At 43.3% G+C, this 26,435-nt stretch overlaps 1 protein-coding gene across 1 annotated transcript in view; it reads left to right on the top strand.

Annotated features, from left to right (window-relative positions):
- Positions 1 to 26,435, top strand: part of SNTB1 (syntrophin beta 1) — a 126,210-nt gene that overhangs the window by 72,948 nt on the left and 26,827 nt on the right. The window contains exons 2-3 of the mRNA XM_054985142.1: positions 8,500 to 8,716; positions 22,242 to 22,449. Coding sequence (XP_054841117.1) covers positions 8,500 to 8,716; positions 22,242 to 22,449 — 425 coding nt within the window. The remainder of the gene's footprint in view (positions 1 to 8,499; positions 8,717 to 22,241; positions 22,450 to 26,435) is intronic.

Genomic DNA, 26,435 nt, shown 5'->3' with positions numbered 1-26,435 from the left:
ATCAAATGTTGTTGTTGTTGTTGTTGTTATAGACACCCAGCATTTACCGATACTGATAAACAGTGGAAGTACTTGTTCTTAAAAATAAATGCTGTTCCTGAAATAAGCCAAATGGGATCATTCTCTTTGGCATACAGTGAAGCTTTTGTAGACTTGTTAGGAGAGAAAAGCCTTTATTGGGCTACCTTGGGAGAAATCCTGGCCTTTATATTGAAACAGAGATGGTCTTAAATATTTTGGTACTGAAAACTGAAAAGTCACACGATGGCAAAATATACTCCAAACCAAATAATCAATACTTTGCTGGCTTTAAATGATATCCAGCAGTAAAGCCAGCCCTTCTCAGATCTAAAACACGTTCTGCTTTCCAGAACTCCTAATTCCCTGTAGATGATTGCATCCTTGCAGTTGCAGCCTCTGTAAATTGCCTTTCAACAGAGAGATACCAAACCGTACTTCTGGGTCCCTGTGAATAGAAATTTGACTCTTTGAGAACTGAAAGAAGGAGTTTTGTCTTGTTTTGCTTTGTAACTTCTAGTTTTCTGTGCTGTACCACTCTACAAATATTTGAGATTCATTCAAACATAGTGAAACAGCTGTGTTTGAACTCCTTCCCGGTGTATGGCATTTCTATTAAGCAAAGGGCACGTCCCTGGTGAATAATCAAATTGCTCATCTGACCTGGTAGAACAGAAATAGATTTTGTGCAGTGAGGAAACTGAGAGTACTAGAAGTACCAGGGCTTCCTGAAAAGAGAACAGTTGGTAAAGGTGGTCAACCACTAGACACTTGTCAAGTTAACAATGGCCTTACGCAGTATAGGTGGGTGTTAACTGAATAGATGCATGTGCAGATACGGCAGTGGGAGCGGGGGGCATGTCTGCAGTTGCCTGATCCTCCCTGCTGGCCCCCGTGGTTCCAGCTGAGACCCCAGGGCCAGCAAAGGCTGCAGAAGCAGATAGGGAAGGAAATTAACGGTGCCATGGCCATCACGCAGAAGCTGATGGAAAAGGCCTGAAGCCTCCTTCCCTGGCCTACCATTTGGCCCCATATATGGGGCAGGCTTAATCATGGGCATGCCCCCAACAGCCTTCCCTGACCTCCCACACCGGTTCCCCATTTGCCTGCTAACCTGGCTGGTTTAACCCAGCTGCAGCTGCTGCTGGCAGTCCCTTAAAGGGACTGCACAGCTCAGTATAGGAGCTATACATTGTCTGGCCCAGTAATGTCATCCCTCTTGCTGTTGGGGTAGACACAGGAGCAGTTGGCAGCCCAGAGGTTGGGGCTGGAGGAATGGCCACCTGCTATGGCTTGGGTAATACTGGGAGAAGGTTCATGCCCAGTCTAGTTACATGGATATATAGTTTCATATGTGTATCCATAACACGCACACTTACATAAAGATATTGTATGCATACTAAAACGTGATTGCTGTTGGTTTTTTCATATGTTTGTAATTCAGAAGAGAAAAGGAGAAGGAAGGTTTGTTTTTTGTAATGATTAATGTCAGAATCATTTTTCTTAATTTTTTCAAAAGAGGTTAGACATTGTGCACTGTGTGGTGCTGCTTTTGAGAACTGAGAGTCTCTGCGGTGGAGTGCTTCCTCCTGGAGATGGCCATGGGGTGCCCCATTGCTGGTTTTGACTTGGAAAGTCTTAAGTGTCAGAAGCCCAAACGATCACAGATGCTCTCTGTACAATCACTGGCATCCGCTGACTGACGCAGTCCACTGATCTTGACGCAGTCTATAAGTTAGCTTCAGACAGCAAGGTTGTGAAGAGTTCCCGGCTTTGGAGCTCTCGCCTCTTCAGATTAATTAATTAATTAATTATATTCGATTTTTAGTCCGCCCTCCCTGCCAGGCGGGCTCAGGGTGGAGTACAACATTTCAATTTACATAAATAACAGTTAAAAACGGATAAAACATTATACAAATAACATTAAAACAACTTTATACAATAAATACAATACAGCTTCTCTTCAGGTGGTGACAATAAAATACTGCTTTTCAAACCCTGGCTCATATGTGGGGTGGTGGGCAGATCTTTAGTGTGGCCAGTGGGGGCCCATCCTAGCCTCCATCATATGCCTGGCGGAACATCTCTGTCTTACAGGCCCGGCGGAAAGATAACAAATCCCGCCGGGCCCTGGTTTCCTCAGACAGAGAGTTCTACCCGGTCGGTGCCAGGACCGAAAAGGCCCTGGCTCTGGTCGAGGCCAGGCGGGCCTCCCTTGGGCCAGGGACCACCAACAGTTGTTTATCTGTTGAACGAAGCATCCTCTGGGGTACATATGGGGAGAGGGGGTCCTGCAGATATGCTGGTCCCAGTCTGCATAGGGCCCAGCATATCTGTCAACGTCTAAACCTGAGTGCTTTCTAGAGGCATTGTGATACCTTCCTGCAACCCTGGGCATGCTCACCTGAGAGTAAGGCCTATTAAATACAGTTGAACTCACTTTCCGCTGTATTAGGAGTGTGCTGTAAGATTGAGAAAATTCCAGTGATCTAATAGGATGCAATTGCAGGACTCGGTGTGTGTGTGTGTGTGCATGCGCGCATGTGCAACTGAGGGGCTTTGGGGGTTTCTTTTATTGTCTGTCCTAAGTCTTTGAAATGGGGTGGCTTATAAATCAAATATATTTGGCTCTCTGATCAGTCACAGGTCCTTAGAGCTTAGTTGCAACCATTCTTTCTTGCATGACTGTGAACAAACACACATGAACTCCTATGAAGCTGCCTTATCTGACCATCAGGGTCAGAGTTGCTATTCAGACTAGCAGCAACTCTCTTAAGGTCTCAGGTGGAGATCTTTCACATCACCTGCTGCCTGCTCCTTTTAACTGGAGATGCCAGGGATTGAATCTGGCACTTTTTGCATGCCAAGCAGAGGCTCTTCCCCTGAGTCACAGCTCCTGGAGTGGTGAGGAAATAAATGGCCCCGTGAAGAGCAGGAGCATGCCCACTGCCAGGCACGATGATGCCACTTTAGGAAGTGATGTCATTGCGCTCGTGGGGAGCATGCACAGTGCTCACTGGCCCAGGGGGTTTCTTGCATCCTGGGCCTGTACCCATAACCTCCCCTCCCCTGCCGGCCAGGTGAGTGGCGGTGGGGGGAAGAGGCTGGGAGTGGGGGATCTCCTGCCCCCACCGGGGGACTTGGCAGCCCTACTCCACCATTCCACCAGAAAGAACAGTGTAACTCAAAGTGAGTGCACAAATCTCTGTGCATAACAGAGTCCTAAAAAGCTCTGATTTGTACCTGCTGACTTTAACAGAAGAAAGATTTTGCTGTATGGCTGTGTCTGGAAGATGCCACGTATAGTGTCTAAGCAAATGAGCCTCTGATTCCAGTGCCATCTTGGCTACGGTTCTTGCTCAGTTGCCTTAGACAATTCTCTCTTAGCTGCCCACCTTCAGTATGGGGATAATGCGACTGGCCTACCTTGCAGAGTTGTTGTAAGAACTGGAACAAAAATAATGTAGGTGAAGCATATTGAGCCCTGAAAGTGTTATATAAATGCTAAATATTGTCTGTATATTAAATATTATTGGCGGTGATGCTCAGACCAGCAACATCAGGCTCAAATGTGATTTATTTTCAGAGCAGGGAGGACAAGTTTTGTGTTGTTGTTTGCTGGTAGAAAGGAATTTGTGCGGATTCCAAGTGGCTGTTTGCAGGGAAGATTTTTGTTTGATGGAACTTTTCATCCGTTTGCACAGTCCTGGGAAAGACATCCTTCCCCATGACTGTTTAACGATTTAACCAGTGAAATAACGAAGAGAGACTTCTTCACTTGGAAAGCTTGAAAGTCCTCGAATCTCTTTCTTGGAGCAGGTTAATGCAGCCCATTCTCCTTTCTGATTTGTCTGTTGAAAAATAACCTTAAGACGTTCCAGAAGTCTTTTAGGAAACACTCCTGATAGATTTGATCAAATTTGCCTGTATGACTTCCCTCATTAGAGGCATGCTTTACTTCCTCCTCTTCTTCAAATGTCATCTGTGAATAATAACAATGCATTAATTGTGGAAATGTTGGGGGCTTGGCAGCACTGTGCGCAAGTGAAGTGCTCTTTTGAACGCTGCGCTGGCTGCCTCGCAAATCAAACAGCAGACACAAAGCTCTCGGCATATGCTGGCGGATTAATTCGTCCAACTGCCGCTTGCTTGTTTCCTGTCATTTTCAAAATGAAGGGCGGGGGCGGGGGGGGGAGGGAACTGAAGATTGGAATTTTAATTGCTTGACCGCAATTTTTAATTTACCATACACAAAGAGACTGTGGATTATTAATTAGTAGTGATGATTAGAAACTCAGCCTAGAAGAGTTTGTGAGGACAGCAATGCGAGTTTTAGACTATTTTAACTGGGAACTGGAACTGAGTAAAATCAAGGAAATAATGAATCATTTACTACATCTTTGAATACAAAACTATGTATTATAGTTGTCTGTGCCTGTGACTATCACTACGTCCTCTGGCAGTGAATTCTACACTTCAATCACTCATTGTGTAAAGAAGTATTTTCTCGTGTTCATCCTGAATCTACTGCTCATCAGCTTCATTGGGTGCCCTTTGTGTTCTAGTATTTTGATAGAGGGAGAAAAGTTCTCTCTGTTTACTACCCTGTGCATAATTTTATAAACCTGTATCATGTGCCCCCTTAGTTGTCTCTTTTCAAAATTGAAGAATCCCAGACTCTTCAGTCTTTCCTCATAGGAAATGTGCTCTAATCTCTTAATCATCTTGGTTGTCCTAGTCTATATTTTTTCCAGCTCTGCAGTGCCCCCCCCCCTGTTTTTTTTGAATGGGTCTCACTTGACTATTAGATATTTTATTGATTTTCTCATAGCGATGGGGATAGGGGAAAGGGGGGTAGGAAAAGGAGACAGAGGGCAAATCCACATTACTCATTCTAAGTCGCATGTTCCCCACATTCCCCATGCAATCCCGAGTGCCGGTCACATTACCTCATTAAACAGATGCATTTCATTCGCATTTCTCCCGAATATGTGGTCACAGGTTTTCAACGGGAGTTTCACGGTGGCCGTGAATGGGCCAATGTGCAATTTACGTGGTTTTTTTAAAAACCACCCCCCTTCCTGTCTCTCCGGCCGTTCCGAGAGTTCCTATTGGCTGATTCAACTTGCAAGTGCTCCGTAGTCTGCAAAAGACTGTTTTTGACTTCATAGCATTGGATTTATTGATCATGCTGTTTCTGAATCAAATCTGGTAGTTTGAAAAATCATTTTGGGGTGAATCCATCCTCAGAACGGACTCGCGAAACTTCCTTTTTAACTGTTTTTTATTTTTTTTATTTTATATTACTGTAATATCGAAATTACGAAATATCGAAATAATGACACTCCAAGGAAGTGAAACTTCAGTAAAATTCAGGCACTGAACTGTCCTGCATAGGAAATGCCCACGAAAGCTTCCCACATGCTTCTAAATTTCCAAAAAAGAAACGGGAGAGAGCCATCAGTGCTGTCAGTGGGGGAAAGAGAGGCATCATTATCTTCAATGATGTTTCTTTATAAGGCAAGATTGAAATAACGGAAAAGTGCGCTAAAAAAAAATGGGCGGGGGGGGAAAAGGTCCCGCCCAAAAAAGCGATTTTCGAGCGGCCGTGTGACCGGAGGAACGCGCGAGAAAGACGGATTGGAAGCAGGAATGAGAACGAAGAGGAAAAAATTGCGGATTGGAGGCAAACAGAAGATATCCGATAAACATGCGGGTAATGGGTGAATGTGGATTTGACCAGAATAGAAAAGCCATAAAGTCTGCTTGAATCAGCATTCTACTTATCTACATATTTCACACTACCAATCATTCGACTGTGATTACTAGTAGCAAGTTACAAATATACTGCCTTCATATGGTTACTACATTCTGGTCTTTATATTTGTTTTTCATCCAGTTGTAAAAAGGGGTCCATGGGGCAGCAAAATCTTCTTCCATTTATCCTTTCATTAATGAGGTTAATTTGTCCATTTCCGCATTTTCCATTATCTTCGCTATTAATTCTTCCTGCTGCGGTATTATTGGTCGTTTCCAATAAAATGCTAGTAGAATTCTTGCCGCTGTTACTCCATGTATTATGAAATATTTCTGGTTTTTATCCAGCTCTTCTGGTGTACAGTTTAACAAAAATATCTCAGGTTTAAAGGGAATTGTAATCTGTAAGATTATTTGTAATAATTTATGCACCATTGTCCAAAATTTATGTACCTCTTTGCAAGTCTTTGCAATGCCCTTTTTGAGATATGGTTGACAGGTACCCTTCCTAGGATAGGGGGGAAAGTGGCTAAAATAGATGAGAAGTCCCTTGTAATTTCTTTGTGAGGCTGTAGCTTTTTACACAACATGTGGGACCGAGTGCTTAATGCATCTCCACATAAATCTTTTACTTACCTGTAGGAAATTATCACACCAGAGACAACTGTAGACTACGCTGGGATAATGGTATCCTGATTGCCTAACCACACTATAGGCATCACAATTTAATCAGTACTTGCTGGGTATACTTTGTTATCATTTTTATCAGGTGATTGTTTTGTGCTCCCTGCCTCAGCCTTGGAACGGAGAAAGTTTCATCCCCAAGGGGGTGCAGAGTCTTCAATTATCCAAGAATGTACATTCAACTTGCAAATCCATCTGTTCCAGAGAGTATGGCCAGCTTGCTCTAGGATAGCTTTTGGCTTCAGTTTCATTTAAAAGATTTGTTTTCTAACCCGTAGGCCTTTCCTGATAATGTCTCTTTACAATTTATCTGACAAAGCCTTCTTGAAACTGTCCAGCCACTTGTGGTGATGTCACTCCTGAATTGTATAGTAACTAATGTCTTGGCAGCGGGAAACGGAACAGTCTTGATGCTTGTGCACAATGTCCTGGGAATTGCATTCACATCTGAGGTTTAGATTCCGATCCAAATCGCGTCAGTTCCCCTTTTCTCTTCCTCTAATTTTCTGCGTTTTAAAAAGCCTTGTGCAGGTTGTGTCATGAGGCATTAAACTTTGTCAGGCCGAAAGCGTGTCTTTATTTTTTGCAGTTTTCTTTTTAAAAAACCAACCCTGCCTGCTTCATTGGTTTATAGGAAAATAAACCAAATAAATAAATGAATGCTGCTGAACTGGCCAACGATTTAAATACTGCTAATGAACTCAGTAAAACACATACGTCTGTGTGTGTGTACTGCAGACTGCTTTGAGTTTTGTAATAAAAGCAATAAAGTAATAAGTAGCAGACAATCATATAATCTATTGTTTATAATCTAGGTTTGTAAATTATGGCAGGCTGAACCATGGCTCTAAGAGCAGTGGTTTTATATCCGTCTTAAGCCTCTGTAGTAGGGTTGCCAGGTCCAGGCAGGAGGTAGGAGACCTGGCACTCACCTTAGAGATGCGTACATGCTACACAATGATGTCACTTCCGGGAAGTGATGTCATCGCGCAGGTCATGTGCCGCCCCCGGGAGCGGCTCCAGGGCTCTTCAGGTCGCACCAGGGTGCCGCAACGGGCCCTGGAGTGCTCCCCTGCAGTGTTCTTGTGCTCCACAGCAGGCTGATTTCAGTCTGTTTTTTAAAAAGCTGTAACAAAAATGTTGTAGCATATAAATGAATATGGAGTGACCCTAGTTGTCATCATAACAAAAAGCAAACTATCCCACCCTCACCTCAATAGGCTTTGTACTTCTGAGAACCACCAAGAGACACTTAGAATAAAGGACTGATGAAAATACTAGGCACCACAGTGACATTTCTAGGCGCCATGGAGCCCTTGCGACTGGGATTTATCAAGTCTTGATTTGAACAGGAATGTAACTCATCATGGTGCCAGCTCTGTGTGATGCAGTAGGCAAAACTCAGCTTCTTGAGTGTCATTTATTTACAAAAATGTTTATAAAAAGCAAACTTCTGAAGCACATACCCCCCTCACCTGTCCACACTTCAGCTAGCTTTACTGGACAGAAGCAGACCTGAGAAATTTTAGAGGACAGTTCTCCACCCACCCCAAAGGACTGAAAAAGAGGTCACCCTATTTCAGTATCTTTTGTGATTTAAAGCTAATATGATATTACATATCCCAGTTACCTTCACTGTATAGTTGTGCCCTTTCACCACAAAATAATTTGCATGCTTTCGTTTTTTTAAATATTAAATTGTATCTTGTGTATATCTCTTTTTTTTAAAAAAAAACACTCTATATTTGATCTCAAGTGCTTTTTTACAAGTGTAAGGAAGGTCTGGGGGAAAATGGGCCCAATGTGGGAAGAGATGGGAGTGCTATTAAGGGAAACACTGGGGAAGGGAATTGAAGGAGAAATGGATACTGATTGAGGAACAGGTATAAGGAAGGTCTTATAGGCTTATAGGGGACAGAATGGCAGATGGTAAGTACAAATTCAGAACCCCTGTACACAGACCTACTTGAAGTGCCTTTAGTTTCTTTATTTGGCTTGGTTTTTATTAGGTCTTCTTTCCCTCCTTTTTTTCCCTACCAGTAAAATACATGCGAGAAGCCACCCCTTATGTGAAGAAAGGTTCTCCGGTTTCAGAAATTGGGTGGGAGACTCCTCCACCAGAATCTCCTCGGTTGGGAAATGCATCCAGCGATCCTCTCTCGCACCTTTCTCTCTCCATCCACAGAGACAAGAAGACGATCCCGCTCAAAATGTGCTATGTTACACGGAACATGGCTGCCTCAGATTTAGAAAACAGGTAAGGAGCATTGTGGGATTGTTCGTGTGTGAGAGAGAGAGAGTGTGAGAAGGGGATAGATATTTGTCCTTTTAGTGACTCTTATACATTAATTTTATTTGTTATACACACTCTTATGCAGAGATGGTTGACTGGTGGCCTTTGGACTACATCTGCCCAGGACCTCGGGCTTTTCTCCCTCTCCATTCTAGATACCAGCGCTATATTTTCTGGCAGAGGCCTCTGAGGTTTCTTGACAGGAAGGGTACTTGCCAAGTTTGTTAGTCTAGGACAGATGGATTCTTCTCCAGCCAAGTGACTTGCTGGGAAGTGCTGTGGAATGACTTCCCCCTAGAGTCCAAAATTGTGACTGTTACCTTTTCAGAGGTCTTGCAAGATACTACTATACCAGCCAATTTTTGGCATATCTAGTTAAGCCCCATCAACAAAGCCAAATGAGATGGCTGTTATTTTTCTTGAGAGAGGTTTTTTGTTGTTGTTGGCTTTGTTATGGTTATTTTTGTATTTTGTTTGTTTTAGAGTTTTGTCTTGTTGTATTACTATTCATTTAGAGTCTTTCTTAACCTTGCTTTGTCCTTGATGGAGACCAAAAGTCACTTCCTGCAAAAAAAAAAAAACAACCCCACCCATGCAATTAAAAAAAATCTATTTAAGTAAACAAAATATAGTTTAAATAAACAAAACAAAAGAACAGAAAAGATAATGCTGGATATCCTGATCTTGCTTGGTATCCATTGGGGCAGTCCATCAAGGCTGCAGGCTGTGAGCCAAGGGCAGGAACCCTTTGACTCTTGCCTTCAGCTCATGCCCAAGGTCTCATACCTCTGGCCATGCCCACGCAGGAGGTGGGGGTACTGACCTCCTCTCTCGGTGAGCAACGGTTGTCAGGTACACACCAGTGCAAGGCCAATTCCTGGTGGTGTGATCCTCTACCTGCCAATCGCCAGGAATCAATGGGAGGAGACAAGCTGCCCAGTAATCACCTACCACCCGCAGGCAGCACGTGCAGATGGGTGAGCCCATCTCTGCATCCCACTGTGATGACATCACTTCTGGAAGTGACATCATCGTGTGGGGGCTGGCACCACATGCATGCTTTGCACCAATTGCAAATCACCCCAAATCAGTCACTTCCAGTTTAAATTGGAAGCTACAGCATCTCCGCAGGCCCAAAACACAGTGTGTGTGCTTCCCCCTCCCCTCCACGACATCGTCACTTCTGGAAGTGACATTATTGTGGAACGTGGAGATGCACGCACAAGGATTATCAAGGTAAGTACTGCACTTTCCTGCACCCTTCCCCACCCTTCCAGTCTCCTGCCCGTTGCTGGGGGGCAGGGGGGGACCTGGCAATCCTAGCAAACCTTCAGAGAGGAGAGCCAGGCCCGATGACTTCACTCTCACCATGGAACTTCCACCATGGCTGGAGACCTGGCAGCCCTACTTTAAATACCTACAAAAGGAAGGAGACACACACTCAGCATGGATGTCACAAGCTGCTGGCAGCCATCTTTCCACAGTCCCCACCCACCTGCTGGAAAATGAGTTTAGATGGTGCTTCATCCATTATACACTGCTTTACGCTTAAGGGAAAGTGAGTCATAAATATTTTTTTAAAGCATTAAGTTATATCATCACTCAGGAGATACTGAGCCCCTGAGTTGCTTATTGTCCCCGTAAGCTGTTAAGGTTGACTGTGGTTGCCTTTCGGTAGCAGTCTTTATGTCATTGTGCCACTTTTATAAGACTGCTTTATTGCTTTATCTGTTAATTAACATTTATTTGTTACCACCATGTTAATTTTGTAGGCTCTCTGAGTTGCTATTGCAGCAAAAGAGCAAGGTAGAAGAGGTAGAAATTCCTTGAGCCAGTGATACCAATAACATTTGATTTATATATATATTTCAGGACAGCTTAAGGCTCACTCAGAGAGGTTTACAAAGTATGTTATTATTAACCCCACAACAAAACACCCTGTGAGGTGGGTGGGGCTGAGAGAGCTCCTAGAAGCTGTGACTGACCCAAGGTCACTCAGCTGGCTTCAAGTGGAAGAGTGGGGAACCAAACCTGGCTCTCCAGATTAGAGCCCCGCGCTCTTAACCACTACACCAAACTGGCTCTGGACGACGGATAAGTGAAGGTTGCAAGAAACATAAGGCAGGTGTGCCAAAGAATGAATCCAAGTGCATGGGAAAGGGGTGAGGAAAACTATAAGAGCAGAGAGAGGTCAACTTCTTTCCTCTGTTTGCTCACCAAGTACCTCTGTTTGCTATGATTATGGCAGTTTCAGGTTTAACCTCATGGCCAGCATTACTCTTATCGCTAGAGGGTACATAAAAGTACTAATATCTCTCTACTGTGTCTATACAGTACCCATGGCAGGTGACCCTATATATGTGAGACTCCTTGTATGAAAGTAAATAATTATGTTGAGTTTTTCCTGGCTAAAAGGTTTAATAAATGTGATTTTCATGTACATTTAAGGCACTTGGAGTGTATATCTTTTCATTGCTAGCATTTAGTATTGATTTTGTATTTTCAAAGCATCTGTGGAAATCTGCCCATCGCTAACATTACGTCAGCCTTTTATAACAGAAATACATGATTAGGTCTGTTTTTTCTTGCTGAAAAGTTTCAGAAATGTGGTGATTCTCATGTACATTTCAAGCACTTTTCATTGCTAGCATTTAGCATGATTTTGTATTTTCAAAGCACCTTTGGGAATTTGCCCATCGCTTTTACTGTGTTAGCTTTTTATAAGGTTCGTGTCTAAAAGGTTTACAGAAAACATTTCTAGAGCATGGGCCCTTAAAACTTTCAAGGAGTGGATCTTATCCTGATCTACGTGAATCAGATTAAAACAATTCACCAGATTAATGTAATTGGGTGCAAGTCACCATAGAATAGAATAATAGAATCATAGAGTTGGAAGGGGCCATACAGACCATCTAGTCCAACCCCCCTGCACAGTGCAGGATCAGCCTAAAGCATCTCTGACAAGTATTCATCCAGTCTCTTCTTGAAAACTGCCAGTGAGGGGGAGCTCACCACCTCCCTGGGCAGCTGATTCCACTTTTGAACTACTCTGACCGTGAAAAAGTTTTTCCTAATATCCAGCCGGTACCTTTGTGCATGTAATTTAAGCCCATTGCTTCGGGTCCTACCCTCTGCTGCCAACTGGAACAGCTCCTTGCCCTCCTCCAAATGACAGCCTTTCAAATATTTAAAGAGAGCAATCATGTCCCCCCTCAACCTCCATGTAGTCATGCTTTAATAACCCCCCTCTGTTCAAGATCATTCTATAAACGCTTTCAAACACAACAGGTTTGGCACATTTGAGGCTCAAACTGAAAAATGTGTAAGCAAACACACCTAAAATACATATATTTTTTATATATATATATAGATTGCCCTCCGCGCTGAGCGGCGCGGAGGACAATCTAAGCTCCCCTCTGTCTGGAGGTCAGGGGGCGGGGCCACCAGCCATGTGACCATTTTCAAGAGGTTCCGGAACTCTGTTCCACCGCGTTCCAGCTGAAAAAAAGCCTGTATATATATCGTTTTCTCATAGCAGAGTGAGAAAAGGTATTCCAGTGACTAATTCCTGCATCAGACCTTGCCTGTTTCTTATCCAGATAGCATTTCCATGTAGGAAAAAGTATGCAAACCACCAGTAGCTCATCATAATATCTCCCACACATTTTACCTCCCTGTGCATAGAATGGGGTGTTTGTTGTGAGTTGGCTGAGATTTTCCGGTACATGCACACACAGCAAAATACATGAGCGGGTCACCCTCACTTGTGTTGGTTTACACTGTGTCCATGCATTTTTTTCTGTACAGAAATTATAAAAGAATTTATAGCTGCTAAAAATAGTATCTGGTAGAAAAGGTGATCATTGCTGAGTAGCAGATAGCGCTTTGGTTTTCAGATTTCCTGTTGTCAGGAACTCTTTCCAGTGTCTTCCAAAAATCTCTGTAAATCTGAAGAAACAATTAGGAGGATTTACGGAGTTATAAAAAGGAGCTAAAAAGAAAGACAGAGTAGAGCAAAATCTCAGGTCCTTGGGATGTGCAATGTGAATGGAAGAGAAGGGGCGGTTGAAGAGGGCATAGAGTTGTGAGGCAGAGAGTCAGCTGTTAGACTTGTAGGCATGGTGCAGATGTATTGAGAAACCATGTTTGTCGTTGCGTGAATAAGCCTGGCAGGTGGGTGTGGGGCCCTAGCTCAGTGACAGAATATCTGCTTTGCATTCAGAAGGCCACAGGTTCAATCCCCAGCATCTCCAGTTAAAAGGATCAGATAATAGATGATATGACAGACCTCTGCCTGAGACCCTGGAGAGCTGCTAGCAGCCTGAGAGCCAAGCTACAAGTGACGCCTGACACAGGTTGGACACTTGTCAGCTTCCCTCAAGTTTTGATGGGAAATGTAGATGTCCTGGTCTTACAGCTTGGCTCTCAATTTAATTAAAGGTTACAGAACCCCCCCCCCACACACACACACAGTGGAGGGGAAGGGGGGCGCCTGGCAAGAGCTCAACGCTTGCACTCCCCTCCAGACCACATGTTCTCCCTCCCATAGGTTACTGCTCTGTAAACTTCTGTAAGCTGCAAGACCAGGATGCCTACATTTCCCATCAAAACTTGAGGGAAGCTGACAAGTGTCCAACCTGTGTCAGGCATCACTTGTAGCTTGGCTCTGAGTTGACAGTACTGACCTTGATGGACCACTGGTCTGATTCAGTAAGGCAGCTTCAAGTGTTCTTGAGCATGGTTCTTTTGCGCCACCTCCTTTTGTGCAGTTCAAAAACACTTCCCTTTCCCCATTTTTTCTTCATCACAAACTGGTTTGCTTTCTTCCATACAAACCAGGATTCCAAACTCTGCTTTAATCCTGGTTTGGAATTCTGGTTTCGAGGAAAGAGGACAGCTGTAATTTGTAACAGGAGCTGTGGTTTATAGCGTGTTTAAATTTCAAGCCACATAAGGAAGGGAGAGTTAGGGAACATCCAGATAAGTTCATGTTATGACAGGCCCTTATCCATGGTTGGATCTGGCCCATGAGTTTCCTAGGAAGTGAATTAAACTAGCTGTGACTTCTGCTTTCACGGTAGTGGTGTTGTTTTGGAAATCTCAGGCAGCAAGAAACAAGAAGCGGTAGCCGAGGTCTAACTTTCACATATTGATTTGAACTAACCAACCCGTTCTTCAGCTTCAGGCTTCTAGTTGCAAAGGAAGTGAGAGGGAGAGTAAAGTAAGTGGGGACAATTCAGGGGGAAACAAGTAATGCGTGAGAGTTCAATGGCTCTTTGTATTTGCTTTGCTAGAGTTAAAAATAGAGAGTGTATTGACCCTTATTTATAACATGTGTGGGACCAGCTGCATCTCGCCAGACTAATGTTCAACATGATCGGCTCTTTCACAGTCAGGTTTTTTTTTTAAAAAAAAGAGAACTAATGAAGTCTGGAAAGAGAGAGGGTGTTAAAGAGAATTTTTCCTCCTCTTTCACAAACTATGAGCTTTTTGTTCCTACCCAGTGGAGAGGCTGTTAAAGAAACTGACTAGAACTTCATTTGTTTTTAACACTTTTCCGTCTGAGGGACTCAGAAGTCAAAGCCTTTCCAGTTTGAGCGAGGAAGGTAAAAACCAGCCATTCTCAGGACTTTAAAAAACCAACCAAAGCTGTATCTGAGAGCCAAGCTACAAGTGAGGCCTTACACAGGTTGGACACTTGTCAGCTTCCCTCAAGTTTTGATGGGAAATGTAGGCGTCCTGGTTTTACAGCTTGGCTCTCCATTACAGCTGCAAGACCAGGATGCCTACATTTCCCACCAAAACTTGAGGGAAGCTGACAAGTATCCAACCTGTGTCAGGCATCACTTGTAGCTTGGCTCTTACTGTTAGTGCATCCTAGGCTCGGCACTAATTTTGTGTTTTAATTTTTTAAAAATCTGTTAGCAGCTAGCTAAAGGCCTGCCCTGTTTGATTGGCAGAAGGAGGAGGAGCTGAGATGAATTGTTCTATTTTTTATTCCACTTTTCAATTTGAAAAGTAGCTCCTGAAGTATGGCAGAATCCAGTACACAAGACAGTTGACTACAGAATAGTCTTTTGAAGGGATTCTAAGCTGGGTCGAGAAGATCTTGGCACTGTGGAGGGATGCCCTGCCACTTTGCGATCACCTCTACATAGCCACATGGATGGCAGTTAAAAGCAGCCCTTTCCTCTTTCACTCACTGCCAGGCCGATGCACTCTCTCACCATCCTAGTCCCCAACTGGCCTCACTGGTGTAATGGTTAGAGTGTCAGACTAGGATCTGGGAGACCCAGGTTCAAATCCCCACTCTGCAGTGGAAGCTCACTGGTTGACCTTGGGCCAGTCACACTCTCTCAGCCTAACCTACTTTAGGGGGTGTTGTTGTGAAGATAAAGTGGAGGAGGGGAGAGCAATGTTAGCTGACTGTGTTAATTGTCTAAATCAGCGAATAAAACTCCTGCTCCATGCTCTACCTCCTGCCGAAGTAAGGGCTTCAGCAGCGAATGGGATAGTGAGAAGTGTGTATGGGCGGAGAGGGGGGCTCTTCCAATCTGTAATTGAGGCCTTTCCTATGGGTGGAGCCTGGGATGAGCCAAGCCTGCTTTTCCAAAAATCTGTTCACTTTAATTGACCATGCCAGTTTGAGAGCCTGTTTGGTGTAGTGGTTAACAGTGGCAAGACTTTAATCTGGAGAACTGGGTTTCATTCCCCATTCGTCTACTTGAAGTCAGCTTGGTGACCTTGGGTCCGTCACAGCTCTCTCAGAGCTCTCTCAGCCCCACCTACCTCACAGGGTGTCTGTTGTGGGGAGAGGAAGGGAGAGTGATTGTAGTGAGGCTCCTGGAGGTAGTGAAGGGCAGGGGTATAAAACTAACTCTTCTTAACGGAGGTCAGTAACCCCACCCCCCAACCTGTATTTGTGTTTGGGTAGCAGGAAGAGAACGCAGTGCTCAGACTTAGATACAGCTAATACTGTTATGCTGTTAGCAGGAAGTATGAACTTTTGAGTCTCCCACACATTAAGATGGTTTATCAATTCTGGTTGCTTTTATTTCCTGTGGAAAATGTAATTTCTCACTTGAGTGTTGGTCAACACCAGGTGACATGTACAACTCTGCTTCTTTCTGTACTTTCTTTTCTGCCCCTCAGCAAGTTAGAAGATCTTCATCAAAATCCTCCCAAGTCGCAGCAGTCCTAGATGCCTATAGTTTATGTAACTCCTACAGAATAACTCCTACAGAATATAGTTGCAGCTATCTGATGGTACAAAGGCATTGACAGTACCATTTTTAACAGAGCAGTTTTGTTTATTGATGCAATTATTTCGCTCAGGTGCCTCAGGTGTAATCTTCTTGGATCAGGAAGCATTCCTATATGATGTAGGTCCTCTGTTCTTACTCTGAGGCATCACAAATTGTCACAACAAGAGGAAAGGACATAGAATTGTTTGGAACTCTATTTCTTTGTGTTTCTCCTAGATATCATGGCTCATTTGGGACCCCTGTGAACCAGCCATGGGGGTGGCTGATCAGTGATCATTTTCAGAATTATAAACAGTTCATCCATAGCCTGTTCTCCTCAGCACCTGGGGAGTCAGGTGACACCAGAAGGCCAATCTGAAGCCAACTGGTGATATAAATCTCCCAAAGCTTCAGCCTCTCTTCAATTTGGGCAACCTGTTGCTAAAACATGCAGACTGATCTTCTCGCTGTGCCACCAGTCTCTTAGTCTTAATTGTTCAGCCCATCTCTCTGGCTATTGCTTCAAGGTACTTGGCCCACCTACCATTTGACTTCAGGGGTTGCCACCAGTCTCTGGCCATGACATTCAGAGCCAGAAATGAACTTTCTCCTAGCTGAAGTTTCCCCTGCCTTATTTTAATTTGTCTTCCCCCTGCAGTCTGTGGCTTGCTTAGTGCCTTCAGACATTATAGAAGAGATGGGGAAAGAGGATAAAGAAACTTTAGGGAGATACACACATTCCCATTTCAGGAAGGAACCCATGCCATGCTGTCTAAAATACTAGAATCACAATAAATGATCACTTCTGCCTGTGCAAATCTGAGCGGCGTTCTTGGCACAGGACTTCAATTTTTGAGTTGTTTCAGCACCCTAAGCAATCCGTGCTGTTCTGTGTGGTGAGCAGCACTGCTATTTTAGAAGCAGTGCCTACAAAGCATCCTCTTTCTAGTGACGCAACTTTCCTGCTTCCGTAAAAGCAGAACCAGCTGGTTGGAAGAGCTACAGTGAAGGTCACATACATAAGAATATGTCTGGAAATTGTCTTTGATACAACGGTGAAGTATATGTCCATATATGGATACGATCATGGCACGGCCATGTTATGGAAAGGATGGTAGGAATAAGGTAGGAGAAGGCTGAGGTGGTAGAATAGCTTTTCCCATTTCATGTCGCAGGTGGTGAGTCATGGAGGATCACATTTTGGAATACTCCCCTACATTAAATAGAAAATCTTCACAGCAAACAAAAAGAGAGGGTAGAAATTTTCGCCCTGCTATGATACATTTTTATTAGTGAGACTTTTTTTTTAATGCAAAGGAACATTCAAATAAAAATATAAGAGCCCTGCCAGATCAGACCAGCTGCCCACCTAGTTGCCCTGGAGGGCCGCCCAAAAGTTTATAGAGGCAAGGTCTTCCCCTGATACTGCCTCATACCACTGGTATCATTTATGGCCTCTGAATATGTAAGTCCCATTTATTCACTAGGCATAATGTTGAAGATCCGGGCAAGATCTGGAACTCATCACCTGCCCTCTAAAAGTGGTGCGCTCCATTCTGCTACCTCACCTTTATGCCATCCTGCTGTCTTATCATGTGTTAAAGCAAGCCTGTTTTTTTCGAAAGTGTGGGGGAGCTGTGTGGGGCCCAATGGGTCGATTGATCCAAAGAATGAATTGGTGGGGAATTTTTCTGTGCACCAGAATTGGGTGCACACCAATTGCAGGTAGGAGACCCAAAAGTAAACATACACCCTGTCGTATTAAAGTGTACTCTTTTTAAAAGAGAGGGCTCATTTTAAAATATGTAGCCTTGGATTTGCCCTGATCTGGATAGCCCAGGCAAGCTGGATCTTGTCAGGGCTGGCTTTAATTAGTAATTGGATGGGAGAATTCTGGGAAGACCAGGTAATGGCAAACTGCCTCTGTTAGACTCTTGCTGTGAAAACCCCAGCAGGGGTCGCTATAAGTCAGCTATGACTTGACAGTACTCTCTACCATCACATCCCTCCTCTCCCATGATTCCTCACAGGGTTCTAGTATGAAAGAGTATAAAACTGATCTCAGAACAAGAGCTGCTGTAGCACAGTAGTTAAATGGTTGGGTTGCAAGTCAGCACTCTGCTGGTTCGAATTCCACTGTTGCCATAAGCTCATTAGGTGCCCTTGAGTAAGCCACTCCTCTCGGCCCCAGCTTCCCAGCTGTATTGTGGGGATAATAACACTGACTTTTTTTACTGCTCTGAGTGGGGCAACAATCTGTCTAGAATAGTGGTATAGAAGCATGTTGTTGTTGTTGTTGTTGTTGTTGTTGTTGTTGTTGTTGTTGTTAGGAAGGCTTGTTTTCTAGTTTTATCTTGTGACAGTCTCACATGAATTTCCTGAAGAGTAACCCAGAATTTGCTATGCAAGAGTGGGATCCTATGGCTGTTTTATCATATTCCCAAGTCCTGGGTTTTTTTTCCATTTTGCTTGGAAATGTGCTGTTTATTGTGGAGGCACGGAGAGAAATCTTTGTGAAAATACAGACAATATATCTGCATGCATTCACACTCTGGGACTTAGGGGTGCAGCAAATTAGTCACAGAAGTACTTCCCATATATCTGAATGTATCCACATAGCCATTTTTTAAACAGCGTGAATTTACCCTTGCTGAGCTGAATTAGATCAAAGAGCCACCTAGTCAGGCATTGGGTCTCCAGCAGTGAGTAGCTGGATGCCCCTAGGAAGCTCATAATGCTGATAGATAGACCCTAATATTCAGAGGCATAAATATTGTATGCAGTATTTGTATTCATCAAGATCATTAGGCATTAGATAAACCAGTTGTTTGTCAGTGTTCGCAAATTTTGTTGAAAGTCCAGCCAAACTTTTGGCTTGTCACCACATTTTCAAGCAATTAATTCCATGTTACTTAAGTTTTAACATGAAGAATTTTTTTCCTTAGTACAGAGCATGCACACACCCTCAACATCCTATTTGGTAGAAAGTTTTGCAAACTTGGCTAGGTTAATTATAAATGATCAGGCACCCAGAAGGGCAATCAGCTTACATAGCGAGGTTTGCAAAACTTACTAGCTCTGCTCCTAACACTGATGAACTTCATGGTGAAAATTCTCTCAATTTACCATGTTGGCGTCTGTATTAAGATCTGTTACTTTCATTATAGGCTGTCTTCTTGTAGGGCGGAGATTTAAATTGGATGACTCATAGACTCTCTTTGAAGTTTCAGTTCTAAAGAAAGTGGAACTTGCATCACTACAGCTACCTTCTAAATATGAGCAATTTACTGAGCATATGTCAGAAAACAACTGGCGCAGTTGGAAAATACATTAATTTCCATTCACCTTTATAGCATGAAAGCCAATCAGAGTACACAGTAAAGCCCATTCTGGGGTCAGTTTTATACTATTTCAAACTAGGAGCTTTTGAAGAATCACAGGAAACAATTTGGAAGTTCCCTTGCCCAAACTCTCCCTCTCCGGCCTTCTGTGGATTGGATCCCACCCAGCATTTTTGAAGTTGGAAGGACTCCCACCCGTGGAACACAGCTTTATCTCTTCTCGCTCTCATGCAGCTCTGAATGCTGTCCCTGTGGTTCTCCCCCCTTGGAGCAGTATAGGGGGGAGCATTTGGGGCTGCAACAGCAGGGGAGGCAAGAAGTTGTGCTGCACGGATGGAAATTCTTCTGCCTATGGAAATGCTACTCTGGATCCAAGTTCTTAGAATCAAATTTCCCTCAGCCCCTGTTTCTCTCTTTAACTGACTCAGCTCTCTCAGAGTTTATGCTCTTGGAACATAAGTAGTCGCCATCAGCCAGGGTTTTTTTTTTTTGCGCTTTGTTTCTTTTTCTCATGGTTAATTTATAGAAACAGCTTTTTTTGTTGTTGCATGCTTTAGGGAATTCTCCAAATGAGCCAAGACTCCAGCCTGGTCTGTGGTTGGATTAGTTCTGTTGCTTTTGTGACCGGTGCACAGGCCAGCCACTTTGCTGTTAGACTTAGTGATTATCTCCAGACTCACGTAGTACATGATAATACATTATTGAAGAGTTCTGGATATTCGTTGTTCCAAAGTTTAACTCGAGCGCCAATATGCTGCTAGTCCCATTGTGACTTATAAGACTTAGTTTACATCAAAATTTGTTCTATATTTTCAACTTTTATTTTTCTATCTCCCGAACTGCAAAAACTGATACATACGATGTAGCAGTTTGCACCTCTCCCCACTACCCCACCAGGATTGGCTGTGTTTGCAATTTTGCTTAACCAAGGCATTTAGACTTTTAAATTTCTCCCAGTTTCTAATTCAACACTCTAACCCCAACACTACACTGACTCTAATGTTTGACAGTGCAAAATAAATATGCCTGGTAAGAGAGATTACTGTATGAACGGGTTTTTGTATGTCCATAATGAGAAAAGAAGGATGATGCTGAGATCTGATGCTCGGTAAAGAAATCGTCTTTTTAAAAGTGCAACTTGAACAAAAAGGAAGTCATATTATTTCCAGTGATTTCACTGGATTTAAATAAGAATCTTCATTCCTCAAGAAATATAAGCAAGCTCGAGAGGCTTGTTCAGTGTGCTGTTAGAAATTAAAAAGTACAGAATTTCCATTATGTTGGAGCTGAGTTTGAGTGCCAGTTTACCCCTTTTGTTACAACTTACAAGTTACAGCATTTTCAGGAAGTTTATGCCATGCAAATGTTTTCTAAGCAGGAAGAGGAAATGCTGGCAAATTTCCTTTGGCAACGTGGTTGTGAGCAAGAAATAAATACCACCACCTCCTTTGCCAGTGCCAAATCCTGGGTTAGGACTAGGTTAGCCAAAAGGGCTGTGAGAAAATGTGATACCATTCATACATGGAGCAGAGCCATTCTAATGTGAAATATATCATTTTTTTGGGCTGGTGTGGGCTTTATCAGAAAGCATTCCCTAGGCGGTGTTTACATAACTACGGCGAGGATATGTGAATAAACACAGCTGTGGCACTGCCTTAAATATTTCCAGGCAGAAGGGAATTAAAAAGAGAACTTTTATCACCAAACTACAGATGAATATAACGTTGCGTTTCGGAAGCCGATCAGACTTACAAAGAAGCACACCGCTGGAAACATTGGAAGCCATTTAGAGTTGCAGTTGTACTACTGAGGGGCAAACGCTCACTATATTTAAAGCATTTGCACAATGGATCTCAGGCTCTATCCAGTCTTTTTATTGTGTATTTATTCCAGATATCTAGGTAGGTGGATAGCTAACAAGGTTACGCTTGTAACCAAGGTTTTGCTGAGGCTCCGCTGTATCATTCCTCAAATGCAAAATTTGAATATCTGCCCATTTCATTGTTGCAATTCATGTCAGAACTTCCTCCAGTCATCTCTCTGCCTTGTGTGTTTTTCTTCTGTAAGGACCACACACATTGTTTCTTCTAGCTGTGTAAGCGAATAATAATGGTTGTAACTACATTGAATCCCAGTAACAATAATAGTTTTCACAAGCGTTGCAGGCACTTAATGCACATTATGTCAGGCAGTGCCAGGGCTTGATCTAAGCATCATGCAGCTCGGGAACATTTCTCCTGCTCCCTGAACCATCAATTTGCCTTTCGGGAGGAGGTTGTTCGTGTTGGGATGCTGCCAGTGCAGATAGAATCCTACTAGTCCTGGGAATTAGGTGATCCCTGGCGATGCCAGACCTGTGCCACTACCTCATTTAAGAGTTCGAGTCAGTGGACTTAGAAGAGTGCAGTTCTGCTGAGGATCGCACTGTTAGTTTTTAGGCCCTGCCATTCATCATTAGTGAAAGATAGGTGGATGCAGTTAGGTTGATGTGAGGGGAACATTTCCTGGCCGCATGCACATTATGGAGTTGTTGGGTGCAGTATAACCCAAATGTCTTATCTCTCCCTCGTTCTCATTTTCATCTTGCCTTTTCTCCAAGGAGCTCCAGGCAGTGTGCATGGATTCTCCGCCCCCCCACCAACATTGCATAATCACTGCAACCATGCAAGGTAGTTTAGGTGTGACTGGCCCAAGATGACCGAGCGGGCTTCATGGTTGAGTGGGATTTGAATCCAGGCGTTGTCAATACTTCTCCAGTACTCTGACTGCTACTATCCTGCCTCACTTTAATAGATTGATACATTACATTTGCTGTGTGAACAACTAACTGATATATGAATGCTTGATTATAGAGAACAGTAAGGTTTTGAGAATCATCCTAATTGATACTATTTTCCCCCCTAGGCTTGTTGAAATTCATTCACCTGATGCCAAGCACACTCTTGTCCTAAGGAGTAAAGATTCGCCCACAGCCCAAGCCTGGTTCAGTGCTATCCACTCCTGTGTCAGTGACCTCATTCCTAAGGTCATCTCAGAGGTCAAAGATCAGTTGGGTAAAACGGGGATTGCAGGAGGCCGAGAGATTAGGCATCTTGGTTGGCTCGCGGAAAAGGTAATGGCTTCGTTCTTCTTGTTACTCCACAGTTGTCTGCATGTGCTTGAAATTGTCCAGAGATTAATCTTAATTCCAACCTGTTGATTTAATTGGACAGTCGTTTCAAATGTTTCTCTCCTGCTCTCCTTCCAAGGAGTTTAGAGTAGCATTTTTGCTGATGGTTTTATGTGGGATACCAGGAGGCCAGGTGATCGCATCACTGGCTGTGGCCATCTGGTTACTTCAAGCCACACTGCGGTGTGGATTACACCACAGTGAAATGGCTTCCATACTGCTTTGGGTAACTCCCAAATCTGCCCCCGGGTCTGAACACTCCTTTTTAAATGCTTATAGTTCCTCTGTAGCCGCCTTTCAGCTTTCTGCAGTTTTTTTCTTGCCTGTCTGCGCTGTCTGTGGACTGAACAGCAATGCTGAACTCTGCTTTGGAAATAGAACTGTATCCACTTGGTCTTTGCAAAAGAAATCTGTTTTTGGCTCCCTCACATTTATATTTGTTTAGGACTCTTGCTTGATTCAACAGATCTTAGGTGATGAACTGCATGAATTTTAGATGACTTAATTATCATTAAAATGTGCACAGGTCTGTGTATGTGGAAAAGCAATTGTCCTGAAGCAGAAAGTATACTTCGTTTGTTTTTAGATGAGGCATGCATATTGAATTAAAAGAGGCATTCTCTCCTGTGAGAGTTACTTGGGGGAAATCCTCTTCTGCGATGTCATTTGCCATATGCAGGTTTTGTAAGTATTCGTACTAAAAATTGACTTTAAATTTTAAAAAGTCTGCTGGCTGATTAATTTTGCTGTAAAGTTGATCAGTAGCTTGTGAAATTGATTAATCGGATTGGTCAATTGCAGTCCTAATTTTATTAGATTGTGATTGACTGATCAGGGTGATAGGCGGGAGATGGTGGTGGTATAAATAGCAACGGTCTCATTGAACTTCAAGGTACCTCAGCTGTCCTTAGCACCTTGGGTTTGCAGAGTCAGCATTCTTGATTAGGATGGCTGCTTAGCCAGAGAAAGCTAGTCCCTGTGGCCATGGAGCCCGTTGCCCATTTTAGGGCTTTAAGAAGCACATAACTTGGACAGTACCCAGAAACGAAAGCTGATGCCAAAGTGTGATGCTTTCATACCACCTGTTAATGCTTAGGAGGGGATTGCCCTTTGTGTGGTATGCATCGCGTGTTTTGTAGTTCAACGTGGAGCTTAAGTGACCTGTGCAATTCAGCTCTTGTTGGAGGTCGCTGCTGCTAGACATGAAAATTACTAGAAGATCTATACCACAGAAGAAGCTGGGATGTGGTGGCTTTATTTTTGTTAAAGTGACCATCTGAAGACTTCGGTACTCAATAGAAAGGCTATTTAAAAAATCTTGCACTTTATGATTATGTGGTTGAAAAACATAATAGTCCAAATTTCTAGTTCTCATGGCTTCAGAAGAAGAAACTAAAAAGTACAGGTGTTTTTGTTCTTTGAAGGAATTACACCACTTGGTAGACGCTTTGTTCCTTTTAACCCACATGTGTCCTTTCCCCCTTGGGCCTTTTCTCCCATCATGCAACTAAATACCCATGGCTGCCACTTGCTGCCTTACTGTGGATTGCACACAAAGATGCATAAAGCCAGTGGTTTATATAGCATGCAGCTACGGACCAAGGCAATTTTCAAGGTGTCTCGGTTGCCCCAGTTTTCTGATTAGTTGCAAATGTGGAATACTACACGAGAGCGCTGACTGCATAACCCTCACAGGGTGATTGTTGTGGGGATAATAATAACATACTTTGTAAACCACTCTGAGTCGGCATTAATTCAATATAAATTGAATGTTGTCGTCGTCATCATCATCATCATTATTTATTAGAGACATGATGGATGAATGGCTGCTCATGTGGAATAAATACAAGAATCAACCCACATAGCATGTGGTCCGGTGTTATCCATAGACCATATAATTCCATCCATGCATTTAAGAACATTATAATAGTATTGCATGAAGGGTGACATTCTCCAGGTGGTATCTCTCTTTTCAGCCATATTTTGTGCCATGTTGGAAATGTAATTTTTGCATTTTAATCTGTGTTTTGATTTTGTTGGTTGAGCTTATTGTAATTAATGACCTCGTTTGCTGCCTTGAATCCGAGGAGATGAGACAGGATAGAAATGTTAAATAACACATTAATTTAAATAAGGTACCCATTATAATATGTTGTAGCCCAATGGTACAAGAACTGGGTAGCACCTAAAAAAGGTGCTACCGTCCTGACTTCTCGTGCTGTTGTAAATGAAATCAAAAAGGAGGTGTTTGGTTTTTTTTACACCATCTTATCTATAAAGCTATTTTGAACTTTCAAAACATAGGCCACAGAAATCTGGTTGTTACAGGACAGCTATTTTAATTAAGATTACTTCAGCACAGCTGCAGTCAGTGCTGTCCCTCTCCTTAAAAAAAAAGTAATGTCAGTAACAGTTATACAACAACTGTTGTTTGAACTAAGGAGGCTTAAAGGAGTGTTTTTCAGTCTTTTTTTTGGTTGAGTGGTGAACCCCAGCAGCAGGGCTTTTTTTCAGCTGGAAAGCGGGGGAACGGAGTTCCGGAACCTCTTGAAAATGGTCACATGGCTGGCAGCCCCACCCCCTGATCTCCAGACAGAGGGGAGTTGAGACTGCCCTCCGCGCCACCAAGCGGCACGGAGGGCAATCTAAACTCCCCTCTGTCTGGAGATCAGGGGGCGGGGCCGCCAGCCATGTGACCATTTTCTCTGCGGGCAACCCACTGAGTTCCACCACCTCTTTTCCCAGAAAAAAAGCCCTGCCCAGCAGTATGTCATGGTCTCCAGTGGAACCCAAAATTCTACTCCCTGCCACCCCCTGTATCAAATAAAAACATACAGAACTGGTAATAAGTAACAATAACACAATTCAAAGGCAAAATATTGCACTAGTTAACTTGTGGGAAGTGAAGTGTCTGAGTTAAGAAGCTGTAAAATTTCACAGAACCCCTGTGGGATGCTTTCAGAATCTGTGGTTGAAAAACTCTGGTATAAAGGATAGCAAAAACACAGTTAACTTTATTTCACACTCTCTATATTATCAAGAGGGGAAAAAAATCCGAGTCCTTAAAGACCAACAAAAATGCCCATGGTATAAACTTTCATGAGTTAAAGTTCACTTTCACTGTGTGTATCTGACGAAGTGGGCTTTGACTCAAGGAAACATACACCCTGGAGACTTTTGTTGATCTTTAAGGTGCTCTTGGACTCAAATTTTGTTCTGCTACTATAGACTAACACAGCTACCCACCTGAAACACTGTTATTAAGGCATGGGACATGCAATATGGGGATTGAAGAGTTACTGATCTAGGGTCACACAATGAGTTTCAGGGCCAAGTGGGAATTTAAATCCAAGTCTCTCCAATCTTTATTCAGCATTGCACCAGCACTGGCTGTCCTCTGTCCCATTCTCCAGTTCTGTCTTCACACCTTCCAAGTTGGACTTTCGGGAACAAGACTTTAGTTTGCATCCTCCCTCCACTGTGCACCCTGGCCCAAGATCCACTCTCTGGGAAAAAATTTATCCCAGTCTTGCAGAAATCCAGATTCCCTTTCATCCCCTGAGCCTGCAGGGAGAAGACATAGTCTGCTTCCAACATGACCAGTTGTTTACTGGTTTCAATTATTTATCTTAACAGGAAATGCTTTGTCAGAAGTGCTTAGCTAGTTTAAATCTGCCAGGCTTCCGAGCACTACAGTGTATGAGGAGTTCAGCCGCGGAACCAGTAATGAGTTGCCTTAAAAATCTCTCGATACACGGTGGTGCTCTCTGTCTCCCCTCCATCATCTTTATTAGAACTCAAAAATGTGCTTGAGCAAAGATCTGAACCAACCAATTGATAGCAACAAAGCCTTTTCCCTCCTGTGACTTTTTCTTCTCTCCCCAACAGCCCGCATCTCCCTTCTCCATTTTTAATGACCCTGTGTATTC

This window comes from Eublepharis macularius, chromosome 7 (assembly GCF_028583425.1).
Source record: "Eublepharis macularius isolate TG4126 chromosome 7, MPM_Emac_v1.0, whole genome shotgun sequence".
Lineage (NCBI taxonomy): Eukaryota > Metazoa > Chordata > Lepidosauria > Squamata > Eublepharidae > Eublepharis > Eublepharis macularius.
Note: the sequence above shows the minus strand (reverse complement) of the source record. Positions and strands in the feature narration are given on the sequence as shown.